Genomic DNA, 16133 nt, shown 5'->3' with positions numbered 1-16133 from the left:
GAAGTAGTTACGAAATTCAAAAGAGTAGTAGATGCTAAATGCTTCATATGTACTGGCAACTCAATTTGTGGTGTTTCTACATAATACATGGTCACTTAATTTAGGTCTCCAGGCATTATCCTTTGACCTTTAGCCTTTGCTATGACTTCTTACATTACAAGTAAAAAAAGCTAAGGATTTGGGACATGAGTTTCAAAAGGAAGTTCAAGATGTTTTTTATGTTGCTAGAGTATAAGGCATAAGCAACATACCATGAATAAAAGATGCATATATCATTACACTGGAAAGAAATCTTTGGGAAATGGATTGAGGCTGCTGCTATTGCCTTTTCTTTCTGGTTGGATAGCTGATTAGAATATTTAGAGCAGCATTAGCTAGCTATCATGGAAGCCACAAGACACTAAGCAACTTGCAGTGATGCTTTCACCTCTCAGAATACCACCATCGTAAGGTATTGAAGGTCCTCGTTGGATGTGGGACCAAAAAGAGGATTGTGCCCATCTGAGAACCTCTATCCAGAATAATAGTGTGCAGAATGAATCACTAAATGCATGGATGAAGTAAAAATGCTGTATTAAACACATCGAAGACACAATTGATTGCAGGACACCCTGTTTTTGTATAATACTAAGACACAAAAACACTACCAGTTAATTTTAAGACACCATCTATTGTAGACTGGACTGGTATGAGAAATGTTAAAACCAAAAAAATGTATATCTTAGGACACATTAATTACATTCATTGCAAATATATCTTAGAGCTTTGGGATCAGGATAGGTGTGTGACACTGGGAACCCTCAGGGAGAACAGTTCCACTAGGCAGGGCCAAAAGGAGCATTTCACTCTTTTCTGACATCACTGAGCAAGTGTCCACTCCAGCTGCTCTCAGAATCCACCGGTTCCCATGGCACAAAGTAACAAAGGGCCCTGGCCCCTTCTCAGATCACCTCACTTCGAAAATTGTTCAACTGTGCTTCTGCATATTCAGCTTGCTTCCTGCTTTCAGCTATGGCTCAAGGGCATTTCTTATGCAGTTCCTCCATGCATGCCGCAGTGCATCTTTAAAATGTCAGCCCTCCATTCACACCTACTTAATAGAGAACAAACTCCAGTCATTAACAGTTTATCATGATCAGAGGTTTCTTGTGAGCCTGGCGCAGTGGCTCACGCCTGTAATCCCAGCACTTTGGGAGGCCAAGGCAGGTAGATCGCTTGAGCCCAGGAGTTTGAGACCAGCCTGAGCAACATGGTGAAACTCTGTCTACACACACACACACACACACACACACACACAACAACAACAACAATTAGTCAGGCATGGTGGCACATGCCTGTAGGCCCAGCTATTTGCGAGGCTGAGGTGGAAGGATTGCTTGAGCCAGGGAGGTTGAAGCTGCAGTGAGCCATGATCATGCCATTGCATTCCAGCCTGGGAAAGAGAGTGAGACCCTGTCTCAAAAAAAAAAAAAAAAAAAAAAGATTTATTATGAACCAGATTTGCAGTTGCTTTGCTGTCTTCGGTGGGAAGAGGAGGCAGAAAGGTTCCCATTTTTCCTGTTTTTATGTTACTGTAGTACCCATCATTATAAAGAGCCCTAGTGAGCATGGGGGTGGGGCACACCCCAGCTGTTTGGGAGGCTGAGGCAGAAGGACTGCTTGAGCCCAGGAGTTAAAGTCCCTGGTAGAGTTGTCAGACTTGAGAAAGGAATACAGACAGAAGGGCATCCTTCCCGCCACCTCCTGTCTCTGTGCTCAGGCTGCTGGGGTACCTCTCCATCTGCTTCTCATTCCTCTTCCCTTCTGATCCTTTCTTTCCTATACAGTTGTAAAGTTTACTTTTGAACTATGTCTATTCATTTATTTCTATTAAGAAAAATTCTCTTTAGGCCAGAAAATGTGATGATTGCAAACAGATAAACACGTTTCATGCTGTCGTTTTTTAGGGAAGTGGTTGTTGCTTGGTAGCCAGTGTGGACGTTTTGAGACTTGCACTGGTTTCATAGAATTGACCAGTTAACTAAGACAGTGAGTTATATCAGGAAGTGGCTTCATGTAGTTACACTGCATTGCAGAAATGTAGAGAATAGATACGGAAATAGATGAGAAGTGTAATCATGTGATGGAAAGTCTAAATCTCAAATATGCTTTACAAATTATAGTTTAACTGTTTAGCTTGTAACTGCTTTTAGTGAAGCTATAAGTAAGGGCTGCTCATGAAATCATTCTGTTCTTTCTCGGATGCAGCATGGGTAGGAGTATGGGTTCCTTTCTCTGATGGTGTTGGCTTCCCTGCTCTGGTTCAGGCGGTTTACTTACTTCACTAAGCCTCAGCTAGAAAATGGGGGTGGTAACAGAACCCAACTCCTAGATCCTTGTGAAAATTAAATGAGATAATCCTGAAAGGCATTAACATCACAAAAATTCAATATACGTGAGCTTTTTAATTCATCATTGGCACAGGGTTCATGATCTGATACAAATTAAGACGCATTTGCTACATATTTCAAACTTGTCTTTCAAAAAATCATGTACAAATCGGACATTTGAACTATTTTACATGCTAAATTCATGAAGTTTTTGCTGTTTAAAAATCTAGTCTCTCTGTCTTTTAGTAGTTCTTGGTGAAGACTGTTCATTTTACAGCTGCTCTGAGGGTACCTAGGCTAGGCCAGTAAGTGATGTGTTTTGGGCTCACTCTGGCCAGATGTGCCCACGAGATGTGGCACTGGTTAACATCAGAGAGGCTCCTTCCCATCCCTGCGTCCTTCCAGGGACAGCCAGCTGCATTGTGAAACCCACCCTGATGGACACAGGTCCTTTGTGAACACTGTTTGTTGGTTCCTCAGGATATGCCCAGTTGGAGAGTACATTGCTGCTTTTTCTTCAATATGTGTTTACAGGTTGTCTTTAGAAAGCATTTAGAAAACATTATCAGTTCTTTCCAGGGTATTTTACTCTGTCGCACTTTAAAATGTGGCCACCTGCCCTGTCTTTATCTGCAAGGGCAGCCTTTCTACCTCTTAGTATGCATGATTTGAGGAACTCCCAGACCCCAGGCATTTAGACTGTACCCTTCAGATACTGGACAGGTGAAAAGAAAATGTGAGAAGCCAGTTGACCTGCAGCACTGGGGATGTCATTCTGATCATCGTATTGTTTCAAAGTAGATTCGAAAGCAGTTTCCACTTGCTTGCTAAACCTCAGCTCAGATCACCAAGGGTTGCTTCAAGGGATTTGATGGTATTGTAATAGTTGGTAGTTTTTAGCACAAAGCACATAATCTTTGAACAATCAGTCATTTGGAGTTTGCTTATGGGATCATGTCCTCTGATATGTTTGAACTGCTAGTGACCGCTTTATGCAAGGCAGCATGAAATTGGTGGCCTGAAAATGGACAGAGCGCTAAAAATGATTCAGTTTTACTTCCTTCCTCTTTTTTGCAGTACCCAACCAGAGAATACCGAGTCCGACCAGCCTTTCTGTGCACACATGTGCTTCTCTCGCCTAACGGCATTCTGCTTCTCCCTTGGGAATGTGTTCCACTGGCTCTTAGTTCTCTAGGTGAACTTAGGAGGAATGTTATCCTTGTATATATCTAGGTATAAATGAGATAAACTCCCGTCTTTTCCTTCACTTTAAGCTAAATGTTTCTTGTGGCAATTTTTGTCACATTCATAGTTGCAGCCCCTGCTAATGCTTTGGACAGTAACATTATCATGGTCTTATTATTTATTACCTGACATTCACGTAGTGATTCTCACTATCATCCCTGAGTGTAAGTTATATGTAATCCTATGAAAAGGCAAGAAAACAAGACTAAGTAAGTTTAGAAAACTTGTAGTTTTATGACTTTTTACATGCTTAAGCAATTATGTGGTGTGGATGTTTTTGAACTACAGGAAAGGAAGATGCGGGAGGATAAAGAAGATAGAGGAGGGTATTCGTGAAAGGACAGGGAAGGGACAGGGAAAGAACATGAGGATATGCAGCAGGCGTGGGTCATTTAGGCACCAAGAACAATGGCTTTCAATCCCACGTGGCACCTCCAAATTAAGCACTGTTTTATATGTGTAATGAGGAGAATCATTTTAATCATTTGTTATCAATGAATTTTTTTACGTATCCAAGAGCTCTTGCATTTTTTTATGTAAACGAGGTGGCCTGGGGGTTCAGGGAACTGGGTAATAGGAGCAGGGTGAGGTGGAGGGCCTGGGAGGAGTGAGAAGCATGGGGTGGGAGACCCAGGCTCTAATTCCAGCTCAACCACCTGCAAGGTATGACTTTGGGTAGTTCAGTTAACCTTCAGAGTCTCTGTTTCCTTATCTGAAAAATCAGGTTTAAATGATTAAAAAAATAATGTCCGGTGTCTACCATAGTATCTGGTATGCAAGAGGGAGTTATATTTTAGAATAAGTGTTGTTTTTTCCTCCTTTCTCTTGAGGCTCTCTTATGCCAGCCAAGAACAGAGAATTAGGAAGAGAAGTTTGAGTTTTAAAAACCGCTGTGCATTAAAGGTGTGTGGGTGGGGTACTGATCCTAAAAAGTCGTGATTAAAAGTCCACTTACCAGCTGAAGAGTGGATAAGATCCAAGGAATATGCTAAACTTGCCTTCACCATCAGTGCCATAGGAAATTACATGAACTGTTCTTTGTTCTGGGCATTGCATTATGTTTGGTGACTCTGAGGAATCTATATAAAGATTAACACTTTCTCCTTTCTACCTGTGCTTCCTAATAGCCCCTCACAAATACTATATTGGATTTCGGTACGTCCATCCTTTAACAGAAGAAGCAATTGAAGAGATGGAGAGAGATGGCCTAGAAAGGGCTATTGCTTTCACACAATATCCACAGTACAGCTGCTCCACCACAGGTAAGGGCATGTCTCTGACAGTGAAAAGGTAGATACGGTGCTGGCAAAAATAACCAAGGAGTCTAAGTGCTGAAGGGAAGGATGAATCATTTGCAATTTGAATGGCAAATTCAACCTGTCTTCTTTAAACACGAGAGTTCAGGTCAGTCCATTTGAAATCTCATGGTCCATCTGTCCCTTGAATTATTGGCCAGTTGGTGGGAATTACAGATGGTGTGGGTGGTAGGCAGTGGCTGTAAGTGTTCAGTGCTTTAATGCCATTGTGTAATGGATCAGTAATGAACCTTAAGGCTCTTTCTAGGTTTTTGTGATAAACCTTTTTATGGCTACCCAGATTTTCTTACTGATGTAGCAAAGATTGTAACTGTTCGCATTTTGAAAGCAAAGATGCCCGTACAACATGGGAAATACTGATATTTTGTTGCTGTTGTTGTTGTTTTGCTTCAGTTATGAGTTGGTTGCTGGTAAAACTAAAGCCCAGTTTGGGGTTCCCTTTGCAAAATTTTCTGTGTTCTTGATTTTGGAAAATGTTACTGCTTCTTGTTCTGTATATTTAACTGGAGCTGGGGAATAATCGGTGTTTGGCAATCTCTGTATCATTTATTGTAGGCAAAGCTGCTACTGTCACCCACAGATATATTTGTTTGCATTCCATTGCAAGGATTGAAGTCAGCACATTCTTAGTCCCAAATTGCTTTTGGATATTAATGTTTATCATTTCTATAACCATAAGGAGAATCAAAAGGCTATTGGAAAAAGTCAAAGCTTGTTATGAGCCTTAAATATTTGTTCAGAGAACCCATTAAAATGCCTGAGTTCTCAGACACCCTCAAGAGTTTGAATTATCATTTCTTTTCTTTCTTTTTTTTTTTTTTTTTTCTGAGATAGTGTCTTGTTCTGTCATTGCAACCTCCATCTCCTGGGTTCAAGCGATTCTCCTGCCTCAGCCTCCTGAGTAGCTGGGATTACAGGCATGCGCCAACATGCTTGGCTAATTTGTGTATTTTTGGTAGAGATGGGGTTTCACCATGTTGGCCAGGCTGGTCTCAAACACCTGGCCACAAATGATCCACCCGCCTCGGCCTCCTAAAGCGCTGGGATTACAGGCGTGAGCCACCGCACTTGGCCTGAATTATTATTTTTCTTTTTGAAATGCACCACTACAACTTCAAAATGTCTGGTCATATGTTACTGGAGAAGGAGTCAGATTTTATGAATTTTTAAGCTCTACTTTTGCCTTGTTTTAAGAAATATGCCTCAATATGTAAATGGCTGCTCTCACAATTAGATAAATTAAGAAGATTGTTATTTACATGACAGAAGACTGACTATGGTTTTTATTTCAGGGCTGGCTCTACCAAGTGACAGTGTATGCAAAACTTCAGCGTATGCTTAGTTTTTCTTGAGTGTATCTCATATAAGGACAGGTACATCCGTCTATCCAAGTTGTGGAAGGCTTTGGGAAGTACGTTAATTCTTCGAGGCCACTCAAGTGCTGTTTATCTGTTGTATCTTTTAGACATGCACTATGGTGGCAGAGCCAGTGTATGTCTTTATCACAAACACATTTCTCAGTCACATTTTCTCCTTCTTAATGACTTCTTTGGGTCTTTTGTTGAATGTTTCCACAGAACCTGAAAGAGCTAATGTAGCTTCCAGATGCCCCCTTGCACATATGAAAATGATATCCACCTGTGAAGTGCGGTCTGTAATGTGGATATGGTGGTGACAACTTTTTGATTTCTGGAGAGATTGTTTTTGAACCTTGAATGGAGTCCATTTGAATTCTTCTGATTCACTGTATTCTACTCACCAAAATTGAACCTGTTTATCTTTTTGGAAGTTGAGTCTTAGTCTGAGAGTATATTTGATTTAAAATATGCTCTCTCCTGACTAACATTTTCAATTGGAAACCTAACTAATAGTTCTTATAGTTAGAGAGCCCAGTGGATTGGTGATGGAAAGCATGGAAATGTTTTGAGACTTGCCCTATGTTAAGATTGAGGAAGAGGCTGTGTGTTAGACTTGGTTTCATAGGATTCAGGTGTGACCCCAATGCTAACTCCCCTAGACAGGAAAAAGTTGCATTGGGTTGACACCATCTGCCTTCCTTTAGGCTTTGAGTTTTCATGATTTCCATCTCTCTCTTAGAAATATAAGTTTATTAGATTACCTGTAAGGATTTGGTGTCCATTTACTTTATTCTAGGGAATGAGAACTCACAGAAACCTCAATAATTTTCTCTCCTTATCATGAGGCCATGAATAACAATAGTTATGCTGGGCACGGTGGCTCACTCCTGTAATCCCAGCACTTTGGGAGGCCCAGGTGGGCAGATCACCTGAGATTGGGAGTTCGAGACCAGCCTGACCAACATGAAGAAACCCTGTCTCTACTAAAAGTAAAAAATTAGCCGGGCCTGGTGACACATACCTGTAATCCTAGCTACTTGGGAGGCTGAGGCAGGAGAATCACTTGAACCCAAGAGGTGGAGGTTGCGGTGAACCAAGATCGCGCCACTGCACTCCAGCCTGGGCAACAAGAGCAAAACTCTGTCTCACAAACAAACAATAGTTACAAAGCTTTTATCGTAACATGGAAAATATTTATTTCATAATATTAAATAAAGATGCTCAAAATACTCAGCATGCAGAATTGCATATGTATTAAAAATTACAACTTTGTAAAACAAAACATCTATAAAGAAAAAAAGAACCATATTAAAGTAAAACAATGACTGTAGTTAGCATGCTGGGATAATGGTCAGTTTCTTTTTTCGTTTCTTCCCCATCCCATACATTTCCTATAATGGGATTGATAACCTTTGTAACTGGAAAAAAAATAACATACTTTTCTTTTTTTTTTTGTGATGGAGTTTCGCTCTTGTTGACCAGGCTGGAGTGCAATGGCGTGATCTTGGCTCACCACAACCTCCACCTCCTAGGTTCAAGCGATTCTCCTACCTCAGATTCCTGAGTAGCTGGGATTACAGGTGCACCACCACGCCTGGCTAATTTTGTATTTTTTAGTAGAGACAGGGTTTCTCCATGTTGGTCAGGCTGCTGTCAAACTCCCAACCTCAGGTGATCCACCAGCCTCGGCCATCCAAAGTGCTGGGATTACAGGCGTGAGCCACCGTGCCTGGCCAACATACTTTCAATTGTAAGACTTGGTCCCTGTAAATATGACTGCTTATATTTCATAACTCTACAGCCATCTTGTTTTTCACTAGAACTGACATCAATAATCTTTGAAAGTCCATTGAAATTGATTGCTTTTTAGTGATCTTCATTTGCAGGGTAGTTGAATCTATATGCATTTTAGAGTATTGAAATGATTGTAATTAGACTGATTCAGTATAGAAGCAGTTACCTGCTTTGAACTTATATATACTACCTTTACGAGTCTGTTTTTTATTTTCACCATAATCAAAATGCATCTACTAAGTGGCCTCTGTATATTTCAGGCAGCAGCTTAAATGCCATTTACAGATACTATAATCAGGTGGAACGGAAGCCCACGATGAAGTGGAGCACTATTGACAGGTGGCCCACACATCACCTCCTCATCCAGGTAAGCCAGTGCTTGCCAAGCTGCCTGTCACTCCAGCATCTAGTGTGAATCAGCTTCTCATCCTTTCCGGGTTTGTGGATGTCCTTCTGAGCTTTACTGTTCCCTTGCTTAAATTGTGTGTTTGGGATTAAATAAAAGTATTATATTCTTGATTTATTATGAAAAGAGAAAATACATTTAAAGATTAAAATGACTAGACTCTTCTTTCTTTGGATTAATGCTATTAGTCCCAAACCATAACAAAACGATATTTTGAGTTTTGTGTTTCCTATGACCAGAAGAGCATTAAAGATTGTGCATGGTGTTTCAGCTAACTTACATTTGTAGGTTGAGTGACTGACCAACGAATTAAATTTTCTATTTTCTAAATCCTTTAAAATGTCAAACGATTTTAATAATGTAAAAGTAATATATCTACATGTTCTGAGACATGAAAATAAATTGAACATTTCAATTGAGAAAGTTTCACATATTAAAAGAAATTTCATATTTCTTCTATACAATTTACATTTATAATATTTTTATTAACAGATGCTTGATTTTAGGAGAATAAGTTAAAATTACAGTTCTAAAGTTAATAGCTTTGAACTGATGTTACCATATTCTTTTCTGCCTGTCAAATATGAGAGGGCAATTGGTAAAATATTGCCCTAAATTATGCAAATATAATTTTGTTCTACTAGTAGAAGTTTCTGCTTTTGAGTTATTTTAGGTAGGGGAAATAGTAAGTCATTTGGATTTTATCCATTTTATTTTTCACTCCTTGAACGTTTTCTGACTCCTGGCAAAAAACCCTACTAACAACTTCTTTAGAAGCCTGGTGTCACTTAAATCTGTGACCACTAGATGGTGCTAGATATCATTGAAATTAGGCCAGTTCTCCCCAGAGCAGTGTTCCTTAGGCATATAAAGGGTTAACACTTGGGTTGAAATCCAATTTTAAGTAAAAAGTGAAAAGAAGGAGCTTACCCTTAGGGGTGGGTGTAGTTGTGGTCTCTGTGTGCACCATCGACGGCTGTGTTGCTGGGTCCAGCCAGTACTGCCTGAAGCACCAGCAGTCTGGGTTTTGCTTTGGGAGGCCTGCGATTGGAAAGGAGGGGGGTTTCAGGTCAGCATTGACATGTGGTAGCAGGGAATGGAGGGATCTGCACAGCATCTGCCTGCCCTGATCAAGTGAGTAATTAGATTTGCATTAAAATTCAGCCCTTTGAAAAGGAGGGAAGCAAAACGATGGAAAGGTCTCTTAACTGAGGAAGTCTCTGTTCATAAAATGAAAGGGAATTTTAGAGGCATTTATCTGCCCTCCTAGATGGTGTGATTGAAGGCTCTGAGAGGCTCGGTGCCTCTTTCATTCTGCAGAGAGGTTGGGAGTAGAAAATACCGCAGATGGGTTTTAGGTGATTTAAATAGCACTTCTCCTTGCCCATGGCGCCTCAGTTTTGAAGATGGCTTAGAGGCTGTTGCAAGCCATATGATTTGTGTTTTTACTTGCAGCTTTGCAAGCCGAGAAAAGAAAAACACTAAGCTTTGGATACGATGTGACATTTTTGGAAACCAGAAAACAAAACCCTAAACTAAAATGAAAAATATAGTTTAAAACTACAAATTCTGTTTTGAATCCACATTTCTACTTGGCATAGGTAGTAATTGCTCCAAATAGCCATTTTATTACTGTTTTCTCTAATATTGTTATTTATTTAGCTGTTGGGTTAATTGGAGCAAATTTATCTTCTAGGCTCCTGTATAAACCTTGCAGTGGGTCTCCTTATCTAGGCTGAGGTCCAAAAACAATCCTTTCTGAGCATCCTTAGTTTCCAAACACGGCAAAGACCAGAAAATATTGGTTTCGTTTGTGTCTAATCCTATCACATTTGCTGAGAATTTACACTATAAATTCTGAAAAGGGAACTTAACTTTAGGTACCATTTTATGCCTTAGGATATTTATTTACCAAATTTCGAGAGTTCTGGAAAGATTAATAATATCTCAATATTTATTAGGGAATAGTTTGCTTATCCCATGGTTTTCACTGACGACTGATATATCAAAATACCATAAGTGCAGATTTACATGTTTCTGATAAATTGTCCTTTGTAATTTTTAAAAAGTTACCAAGGACAATTTAGAAATAATTTTAGATATGCAGAAAAGTTACAAGATTAAGAATAGTATAAGGAACTCTCATCTACTCTTTTACCTATATTACTGTATTATTATTATTTTGAGACAGGGTTTCACTCTGTTGCCCAGGCTGGAGTTGAGTGGAACAATCATAGCTCACTGCAGCCTTAACCTCCTGGGCCCAAGTGATCCTCCCGCCTCAGTCTCCTCAGTAGCTGGGACCACAGGCATGTGCCATCACACCCTGCTAATTTTTAAAAATTTTGTGGAGATTAGGTCTTTCCATGTTGCCCAGGCTAGTCTTGAACTTCTGGGCTCCAGCAATCTTCCCACCTTGGCCTCCCAAAGTGCTGGGATTACTGGCGTGAGCCACTGCGTCTGGCCTATTGATGTGTTATTAACATGTATATCCCCCTTGCTTTATCATTTACATGCCCCATGTGTGTGTATGTATGTGTGTGTCTCTGTTTGTATATACATGATTTTTTTTCTGACCCATTTGAGAATAAGTTATGCATATATCACCATCCTCTACACGTAAACACTTGTGTTTTCTAAAATCAGGAATATTCTCTTACATAACCACAATACAACATTCAACTTCAGTAAATTTAACGTCATTATTTAAACTTTTACTTAATTTACATTCATATTCTGATTTTGTCAGTTGACCCATTTGTGTCTTTTGTAGCATTTTTTATAAGCTAAATGACAGAGAATGATTAAAGTATAAAATGAAAGAAAGCCCCTTCCGTTCTGGTATTTCAGCACCTACCGACGTGAATCAAAGTGCCGGCTAGAAGAAGGGAGCTCCCTGGTCTGGTGGACAGAGATTTGGAGGGGGAGGCAGGAACCATATTCTTTCCCAAGTTCCACACATGTGACTGAATGGGCCCCTAAGTTTACTACATCTTTCCCCGCTCTGTGAATTTAATGGGTGTGTATCACCTGTCATCTGTTGTTGTGAAGGTTTTTATAAAAATTGACTTGATGGGGATATGAGGCTCAGAAGAAACTCTTATAAAAATAGAACAGTATTTTCTTATTTCCCTACTATTCCTGACTAATGTATTTAATGTGGTATGCCTGAAAGCCAAACTAAGGAGGCTTTAGAAAGACCCTGTAAGCTGTTTTCCTGCTAACAGAGCAAATGAGAGGTCTTAAAACAACTTCTCCTTCCCATCTGTGTTTCTTTTCCATCTGGAAGTGTGCCCTGTCCTTCCCGAGGGGAAGCAGATCCACAGCGCGCATTTGCAGTGAGCCATTAGCGAGCTTTAGAAGTTTCCCAGCAAATTCCCTAGGCCCCTGAAACTGTTATGATCCATTTTGATGATAAACCAATGCTGAGAGGCTGGACTGTTTGCAATTTTTTAAAAAAGAGAGTTCTGATTTTTGAGGGTTGCTCTGAGATTTTTGGTGTAGGCTTTGTTTTAAAAATATTTTATTTTTCCTTCCATTTCTTTCTTCCCTTCCTCTTTATCCTCCTTTCTTGTTACTTACTCAGTGCTTTGCAGATCATATTCTAAAGGAACTGGACCATTTTCCACTTGAGAAGAGAAGCGAGGTGGTCATTCTGTTTTCTGCTCACTCACTGCCGATGTCTGTAAGTAAGAACATTTTCTTGGATGACCTAGTGATAGAGGATTGGGTGATTTCATTTTCTAAATGTGTAAAATGGCTCCAGCTTCCATTATGTCCTAAGCCCAGTGCAAGAATGAATTCTCAAATCTCAGACTTGGTGCTAACTTAACTAGCCTCACTTCTTAAAACCTCATAACAATGAATTCAAATTATAATGTTGTAAATAGATCTTTTCGTCTTGTCTTTTTTTTTTTTTTTTTTTTTTTTTGAAACAGAGTCTTGCTGTGTCACCCAGGCTGGAGTGCAATGGTGCAATCTCGGCTCACTGCAACCTCCGCCTCCTGGGCTCAAGCAATTCTCTTGCCTCAGCCTCCCAAGTAGCTGGGATTACAGGCACCCACCACCATGCCTGGCTAATTTTTTATATTTTTAGTAGAGACTGGGTTTCACCATGTTGGCCAGGCTGGTTTCAAACTCCTGACCTTAGGTGATCCACCCGCCCAGGCCTCCCAAAGTACTGGGATTACAGGTGTGAGCCACCACACCCAGCTCCTCTTTTCTTTAAAATGATAACTTGAAGATATATTCATATATAAGACTTTCTAATAAGTGGGACAGTTAAGAGAAGGCTGCTTTTGCCTGCCCTGTCAGCAGAGCTCGGCTTGATGTTTCTGTGTGTTGAGTGGGAGGGTCTCCATTCAGACAAGCGCTCTCGATCCCATGCTTTTGTCCTCAGGACTTGTTAGGCAGCCATTGCAGTTTGCTAAGACTCAGGACCACATTTTTGCAAGTGAATATAGAGGATCAAGTTGGGATCTGGCTGCTCCTTAGTTCATCATATTACACTAGGCTATTCATCCAGATGCTACAATCTGTGCCATAGCTGTTGTATTGTTGGAAACAAGAATGATAAAGCTAGTGTACTGTATGATATATAGAAGTGCTTGGAATAAGCAACCAGTTTCATCTGCTCAGAGCTAGCATTGTATCCTAAAACCAGTGCTTTCCAACCCAGAGAGGTGGATAATTACATCTTCACAGGGGTGATTGAAGTTTTAACGACGTCGGAAATGGAGTCAGCCTCAGTGTCTGGGCCACGCTTGTAACTGGGCCTTACCGCCCCCTGGTGGCCACTAGGGCCAAGCCTCTGCAGATTTTCCACTCATCGTCTCTGCTGGTCCGCATGTGGGCGGTAGGAGGCTCTGGAGATAAATTCCTCTCTTCTGGAAGCCTGCCTGTTTTAATGAGTTTGCTTTTCCTTTTCTGGTGTCACGCAATCCTTTTCACATGTCCATCCTCCTGCCACCTTATCCTATGTAAGGTGAGACCACGCCTGAGATGCCAGAAGGGAAGCTCTTGAACCAGCCTGGAGCAAACAGATTTGCTTTGTTTTGTTTGAGACGGGTCTCGCTCTCTTGCGCAGGCTGGAGTGCAGTGGTGCGATCACAGCTCACCATAGCCTCCACCTCCTGGGTTCAAGCGATTCTCCTGCCACAGCCTCTTGAGTACCTGGGACCACAGGCACACGCAACCACGCCTGGCTAATTTTTTGTATTTTTAGTAGAGAGGGGGTTTCACCATGTTGCCCAGGTTGGTCTCAACCTCAAGTGAGCCACTCACCTTGGCCTCCCAAAGTGCTGGGATCACAGGCATGAGCCACCGTGCCCGGCTGAAACCCATTTTTGTATGTGGGGATTCCAGGTGCTGCCTTGCCTCCTCTCACCCTGGCCTCGCTTCCTTATTCTTTCACCTGGGGGCGGAGCACGCTGCTTCCAGGTTTTGCTGCTGGAGCGTCCTTGTGGGACCGGGAAATGCCACAGTGTCATAAGGATAAGTAAGGTATGGGGAGGACATTGGAGAGTTGAGAAAGAACACTGATCTAGCACACTCTTCTCTTCCCCTACATTCACTTCTGACGACTTTTTAAACTTTTTATTTTGAAGAAATTTTTAGTCTTACAGAAAACTGATTAAAAGAGTACAGAGTTAAAAGAGTACATATACCCTCTACTCAGCCTCTCCCAGTGTTAACATCTTGCACAACCACTGTACAGTTACCAACACTGAGAAACCAGCGCTGGCACAATACTATTAACTGCACTCCAGGCTTCATGTGGATGCCACTTGTGTTTCCAAAAATGTCTTTTTTCTCTCCCAGGACCCAGTCCAGAGTCCCGCACTGTGTGTGGCTGTGGGGTTTCCTCAGCATCCTCCAATCTGTGACAGTCCTGATACTTGGCTTGTCTTTCAACACCTTGATTTTTTTTTTTTTTTTTTGAGACAGAGTCTCACTCTGTCACTCAGGCTGGTGTGCTGTGGTGCAGTCACGACTCACTGCAGCCTCGACCTACCAGACTTGGGTGAGCCTCTCACCTCAGCCTCCCGAGTGACTGGGACTACAGGCGCACACCACCACACCCGGCTAATATTTGTATTTTTTGAAGAGACAGGGTTTCACCATGTTGCCCAGGCTGGTCTTGACCTCCTGGGCCCAGGTGATCCACCCACCTCAGCCTCCCAAAGCGCTGAGATTATAGGTGTGAGGCACCACGCCCCACCACACGTTGATATTTTTGAGGAGTCATTTTTAGGATGTCAGTTGTTTTGTGGTGCGTCCCTCCATCTGGGTTTGTCTGAAGTTTTCTCATGATTAGATTGTGGTTATGCATCATTGGAAAGAACCCACAGGGGTGCGGGGCCCTGCTCTGTGCATCATACCCGGGGGTCTGTGATGCCAGTGTGCTTTTCTACTGGTGATATGATCCCTGGTCACTTGTTTAAGGGTGTGTCTGCTGTGTTGATCCATCCTAAAATTACTGTTTTTCTCTTTGTAATTAAAAATATCTTGGAGGAGATACTTTAAGATAATACAGAGATTCTGTTATTTCTTAGACTTTGTCCCTAATCTTAGCATCCATGGGTAGATCATGTTTCTAGTAATTACCACATTGCTGTCCTAATGGCAGCTTTGTGTTTCCTTCATTCCGCTACATTTATGCCTCCTGTGGCTTTTAAACAGACCAGTAGTAATAATCATAAAATAATTTGTCAGTATATATATATAATTTTTTGTTTTCGAGATGGAGTCTTGCTCTGTCACCCAGGCTGGAGTGCAGTGGTGCAATCTCGGCTCACTGCAGCTTCCACCTCCTGAGTTCAAGTGATTCTTCTGCCTCAGCCTCCTGAGTAGCTGGAATTACAGGTGTGTGCCACCACATCAGGCTAATTTTTGTATTTTTAGTACAGACAGGGTTTCACCATGTTGGCGAGGCTGGTCTCTAACTCCTGACCTCAGGCGATCAGCCCACCTCGGCCTCCCAAAGTGCTGGGATTACAGGCGTGAGCCACTGCGCCCCACCTATCAGTATATTTCATTTCACCAATATTTATTGAGCACCTGCTATATTCCAGGCACTGTTTCCAGCCATATCATAGGATATGGGAATGAAGAAAACAGAGAAAAATCTTTGTCTGCAGAGAGTAGGGAGAAAAGATAATAAACATAATACATATGAAAATGGTATGGTAGATTAGCAGGCAATATATGTTATAGAAGAAAGTAAAGCCAGGTGAGGGCTAGGGAGTCAGTACACAGTAAATATTTAAAGCATTAAAATTTGCATTGAAAATTTTCAAAGGTATTAACAAGGGATCGTGTATGAAACATTTGCTGTGCACAAAGTGTTTGCCTGTTGTCCATTGTTGCAGGAAGAGTGGGGAGAGAGGAAGTGGAAGGTGCAGGTCACACTCTTGGAGGTGCCTGTAACCTGCAGTGATGTGCTGCTGCTTTCCTCCTCTAATTCCACCAGGGTTTACCATAAATCCAGCAGTTCTGTACATTGTCCATGCAGCACTATTTCAGTTTCTGTTGTGAAATCAGCTACTCACATGACCACCAGGGTAGAAGTTCCCATCCTGCCCAGCTTTTCTGTGTCATCTTCGTATTTTGGATGAGGGAGAGAGTACCATCCTCTTTAGTTAGA

The 16133-nt window shown here is 41.4% G+C and overlaps 1 protein-coding gene across 6 annotated transcripts in view; it reads left to right on the top strand.

The window, feature by feature from the left end:
• FECH (ferrochelatase) overlaps positions 1-16133 on the top strand; it is a 37418-nt gene that overhangs the window by 15407 nt on the left and 5878 nt on the right. For all 6 annotated transcript variants that reach the window (XM_054461228.2, XM_054461227.2, XM_054461231.2 and 3 more), the window contains 3 exons: positions 4742-4876; positions 8343-8449; positions 12075-12173. In XM_054461228.2, coding sequence (XP_054317203.1) covers positions 4742-4876; positions 8343-8449; positions 12075-12173 — 341 coding nt within the window. The remainder of the gene's footprint in view (positions 1-4741; positions 4877-8342; positions 8450-12074; positions 12174-16133) is intronic.

Source organism: Pongo pygmaeus, chromosome 17, assembly GCF_028885625.2.
Source record: "Pongo pygmaeus isolate AG05252 chromosome 17, NHGRI_mPonPyg2-v2.0_pri, whole genome shotgun sequence".
NCBI classification, from domain to species: Eukaryota; Metazoa; Chordata; class Mammalia; order Primates; family Hominidae; genus Pongo; species Pongo pygmaeus.
This window is presented reverse-complemented; position numbering and strand designations above follow the sequence as displayed.